Genomic DNA, 5,448 nt, shown 5'->3' with positions numbered 1-5,448 from the left:
ACACACACACACACACACACACAGACAGAGACAGAGAGACAGAGACAGAGAGACAGAGACAGACAGAAAGATTGATTCAGCAAATGCAGAGAGAACTCTATAGTACATGGGCAGGTACAGGTCCTGAGACCTGTAGAGTACCACTTCTATAACCTCTTCTGCAATCTCAACGATTACAATAAAAACATCATGATGGTTTTAGATATTCTGATTACAGGGGAGTATTGATTCTAATCTCATCATCGTTTCCCTTTGGCATTTTCAGTGCGACCTTGGAGGAGTTACTCAATTCCACTAAGTATCAAACCTCTGTTCCTCATCTTTATTGCGAGAAATCACACTAATACCTAGCTCCTCAAGTTGGAAGAGGTTTAATTGAACTGATGTATGTGGGATACTTAGAACAGTACCTTGTGCATTGCATGAATTTGATAAGAGTCCTTTATTATGAGTTCGGAGGAGATTCCTCATGGTTTGTCCTATGCAGTGTATTTTCTTCATAAGCAAGCCACTTGGAATGCTATGGCAGGATGAGATTTTGAGTGATTTTGGCTGAACTATACATGTCTTGAATGGAGAAGAATGAGACATTGATAATATTCTGTCTTTGTAAAACATAGCTCTACCTAAATTCACCCTAACTGAACAATATTAAGGTATACTGAGAGCTAGATGGATACTCAAAGTTATTCAAATGTAATGTTCACAGTTTTCCTATACAGTATTTCCATATATTCAGAAACACAACATACTTGGAATTAGACTGGGAGTGGGGTTATATATCAGTAGATCTATGGGGACTTATTAAGGGTAAGGTTCATAGCATCGGGACTGAGCAATTACAGAGCAGAGCTAGCCAACAGAAATTTGGCAGTAATATTTATTGAGAACATGGAATTTAGCTAGTGTTACTGAGAAACCGAATTTTGAATTGTGTCATGTGGCGCTAGTGGCTAGCATATTGTAGAACACCATGCTAGAGGGTATGTGGAGGAACTTTGAGATTTTGTAAACTTTTGAAATGTATTAGGAATTGCATGTATATGGGTATTTTTCTAGAAAGTGAGTCTAGCTTTTACTAGACCGCCAAAACCATCAGTGAGATTATGAATTGCTCATTTTGGTCTTTGGTTAAAAACAGAAATTAAGGGCAGTGACTATGCCCTATTGTAACCATTTCTATTGTCATTTCTTGTGTCCCCCTCCCTTCAGCTGCAGGTGGCTCTCCTCAGGATTATTACAGAGAGAAACAAACTGGAATCTGAGACCTCAGGCACCAGATAACTCTGAGATTCTGGAAGGGGCTATGGCTGTGGCCCTGGGCTGTGCAATCCAGGCCTCCCTGAATCAGGGCTCTGTGCTACAAGAGTATGACACTGACTGTGAGGTCTTCCGCCAACGCTTCAGGCAGTTCCAGTACACTGAAGCAGCTGGGCCTCATGAAGCCTTCAACAAATTGTGGGAGCTCTGCTGTCAGTGGCTGAAGCCAAAGATGCGTTCTAAGGAACAAATCCTAGAGCTCCTTGTGCTGGAACAATTTCTCACTATTCTGCCCACAGAGATAGAGACCTGGGTGAGGGAACACTGTCCAGAGAATAGAGAAAGAGTTGTATCACTGATAGAAGACTTACAGAGAGAACTTGAGATACCAGAACAACAGGTGAGAAAAGGGTTTGGGGTCTTTGTGGTTAGACCAAAAGAGGAACCAAAGCAGCTGGCTCCAGATCAGGTATTTTAGCTCTGTGTCATCATATAGCCTCAAGATTTCTCCATAGTTCTTTCCATTTTAATCTTCTACTGCAGTTAGCATATAAGTCAGTGGTTCTCTGCCCTATCAGACCTTATTCTCTAACATATACATTATATTGTGTCTTTCCTTATCTGTAAATGAAATTTATAAACAAAAGCAACAATCCACATGCATCAACCAAAATTATCAATAATTTGCTCTTTCACCAGTAGGCCAAATCTGATCTTGGCCCTTTTTGTGTGTACCTAGGAGAAGATAGTGATTTTTACTTCATTAACGTGTGTTGCTTTTTTGGAAAAAAAGGAAAGAAAGAAGGAAAATAAATGAGACAGTAAATATAGCCCCTAAAGCTGAAAATGTGTACTCTTTGGCTCTTTGCAGAAACAGCTTGTCAAACCTGAGTCAAGTCAAATCTAGAACAGATACAAAGGGAAAGGAGCACAGTTCATTATAAGCGAATAGGCATTTCTGCATAAGAATGCCTAGGCTTGACTTCAGCAGAGTAATTTATAATTGATCAGATACTTATATCTTTTCTTAGAATCACTGTGATGGGACAGTCCGGATTTCAGACTCTGGCTCAAGTACTATGAACAATATTGCTGTTTGTCATGTGAGTTCTCAAAGTGGCAAACAAGTCCTTTACCAATTGGAACAATAAATAGTGTAGTCTTCCTGGGATTTGCACAGTAATATATTTCTAGGAAACCCAAGTCATGCTAAAGTATGCAAAATTGGTTTGTATCTGATAACAGAATATGGTTCTTGGCAGGTGCTTTTTACCTACACATAGTCTTGAAGGTAAATTCCACAGTTGGTAGGAATATGGAACAACTCTACACTGGGAGTGATGCTCCTATCTCTGGCCCTCTAGGGGTTAAGGGCAGTGGCACTGCCCTTGTTTAGAGCCATCACCATGAAAAGCCTCTTCAGAAAGGGCAGGCTGAGCAGAAGACAGTGTCTGGAAGGAGGGAACAAGTGCTTCCACTTGGACATTACAGACCCAGGGTGTGGTTTAGGGTGGGTTTGGCAGGAGCTGGTGGGTTCAGGACAACCCCCTAGAGTAGCTTGGCCTAGTGGTTTCCCTTCATTTTCCTCTGTCGTTTTGTTACCTACATACAATTTTATCTTCCAGTGATCTAGACATGCCCTGCTCTGTACAGGAGCCACTGGCCATGGGTGGAACTTGAGCACTTAAAATGTGGCCAGTGCTAATTCAGGCCTGTGTTCAGTGGTAAATGCTTACCACATGTAGAAGATTTAATATTAAGGGGAACAGTAAGTGGAGTGTCTCAGTAGTTATTGTATTGACGATATATTAAAATTCTAATGGTTGATATATCTTGGATTCAATATGCCAGCTACTTAGGTTGACCTGTCATATTTCTTCTCATACACTGTTTCGTGTGGCCACCGAAACATTTAAAATTATATGCATGGCTGTCTGTACTGCTGGTGGCCAGTGTGTTCCTTCTAAGTGAGAAAGAGCTAACTGTACATCCAGTGGGTCTGGACAGACAGTGATAGATTCTGGCATTCCCCCAGGTTGACATGCATGACATACTCTTGGAAGAACTGGCACCAGTAGGAACGGTACCCATGCCACCAGACATGCATCTGGAGTCACCTGCCCTCCAGGTAATGGGCCCTGTCCAGGAGGCCCCAGTCACAGAGGCCTGGATCTCACAGGCAGGGCCACAGGAGCTGAACTACGGTGCTGCTGGAGCATGCCAGCCCTTTCTGGACCCTGGTAAGGAGAGCGTCTTGATTTTGCTCTTTTGTTTGTGTGAGAGCTCAAGATTGTCCAAGGGCTGGGGTTGGGCTGGAAAGGCAGGTTTCCCAGGGAGAATAGGCCATTCACATAAGAGGAAGAGTAGGAAAAAGAAGAGAAGATGAGAAAGAGGATAAAAAGTAAACATAAGGAGAAGAAAGGAAAGAGTAAGAGAAATTTCTCTCTTGGAATAGCATGGAACAAAGCACTTTGGAGAGAATAGCATTGGGAACTGGTAAAACCAATGCTCAGGGGGTTTTCATCAAGAATGCTACACAGGAAAACCATTTGTCCAGCATATTTTGATCCACAGCATCTGTGTTATTGCATGTCCCTAGGGCTACAGTAACTTTTATTGCTTAAGAGCTTCATTTAAACTTAATACTTTAGTAACATGCTCTCTCTCTTCCATAATGTGGGGGAAATACATATATCATGAAATCCCTACCTAGAACAGTGTGTCATGTGTTATAAGTCTGCATCACCTGGGCTATACGTTCAACAAGCTCTCCAGGTGACTGCTGCCCACACAAAGGCTGGAGAAGCATGGTCTCAGATAGGACAAGGTGAGTCTTAGAAGGAAAAATCCTGGGTGGAGAAAGGCCACTGTACTGCATGGCCCAGATTCCCCTCCATTTCCCTTCCCTGTGGGGTTTTCTTATCTTGCTACACACACTCCCTGGCACAGCTCTTTCTTTGTCTCCATTAAGGCTTTGGCCCAGGTATGGCAAGAGCCCCCTCCCCTTTCTCCCCTAGACACAGTTTGAACATGTTGGCATTTTGACTGCATAGTACTAAGAGAACAGAAGAAGATGACACAAGGGAATTAGGTAGAAAACAGTCCAAATTATAGAAGTAGAAATGTCTGACACACCTATGACTAGCACAGGGCCATGTCAAAATAGAACTATATAATATTGTCACTTATGTTCCAGTCTTAACATTACCTTCATTTTCTGGTCTGTTAAATTAACAAAATTATGTTTATATATATTTACTTACATCAAATGATAGAATTTACCAGTCCTAGTAAATTATAAATCTTCATGTCCATTCTGATTCTCCATGTTAATTATGCTTCTTTTGTCAACATTGCAGGTACAAAGATCATACAGCAGCAGTATTACTCTTGATGTTAATGTTTTACTCAAAATCACATGGAAATTCACTATATTTACCAAAATATGGGTATAATTAATTAAGTAAAAAAGTACAAATTTAAGGCCAGGAAATTTTCCTGTTTATCTCATTATTTAAATTGATAAAATATGCTTTGCAAAGTCATAGAAGACTTACTGTTCCATTATTTAAAGGTTACATACACCTTTTACCTTTTTTAATGAAAACATCTTGATGTATTACATGAAGTGCATCCTATTGGAGAGGAAAAGCGCAAGACACTGGCTATGTGGAGAAGAAATTTAAAAGTAATGTAAGAAATCGATAAATTTTATTTCAAAGGTTGGAATTTGTTCCCGTCACCAAAAAACTAAGTTGTTGTGTAGGTATAAAATGTGCATGTCACACACATGTATACACACACATGGTACAGGCATGTGCTACTGTACCTGGCTCTTCTATTTTCTTTGAAAATAAATGACATACACATCAGTCATTTAATGATATTTATAGAAGTAAACACACATATTCCTTGTAAAACAAAACAACTTTAGTAAAAAATACAAAGTGATTCAAGGAGATTATTAGCATTAAAAAAAAAACTCAGCCAGTTTAGGTAATCTTTGTCTATTTTGTTTTTAAAGAAACAACCTTGGTTGTAATGACTTTCTCTGTTGTTTACAGTTTTCTACTTCATTAGATCCCACTATATCTTTTTTTTTTTTTTTTTTTGGGTACTGAGGATCGAACTCAGGACCTTGCGCTTGCCAGGCAGGTGCTTGTGCCACTGAGCTACATCCCCGGCCCC

The 5,448-nt window shown here is 40.3% G+C and overlaps 1 protein-coding gene across 2 annotated transcripts in view; it reads left to right on the top strand.

Annotated features, from left to right (window-relative positions):
* The window catches only part of Znf449 (zinc finger protein 449), a 17,576-nt gene that overhangs the window by 1,046 nt on the left and 11,082 nt on the right, over positions 1-5,448 (top strand). For both annotated transcript variants that reach the window (XM_005414832.2, XM_013510080.1), the window contains exons 2-3: positions 1,213-1,660; positions 3,296-3,500. In XM_005414832.2, the coding sequence (XP_005414889.1) occupies positions 1,307-1,660; positions 3,296-3,500 (559 nt within the window). In that variant the 5' untranslated portion in view covers positions 1,213-1,306. The remainder of the gene's footprint in view (positions 1-1,212; positions 1,661-3,295; positions 3,501-5,448) is intronic.

The sequence above is a fragment of the Chinchilla lanigera genome, unplaced genomic scaffold (assembly GCF_000276665.1).
Source record: "Chinchilla lanigera isolate Chin_1 unplaced genomic scaffold, ChiLan1.0 scaffold00201, whole genome shotgun sequence".
NCBI lineage: Eukaryota > Metazoa > Chordata > Mammalia > Rodentia > Chinchillidae > Chinchilla > Chinchilla lanigera.
This window is presented reverse-complemented; position numbering and strand designations above follow the sequence as displayed.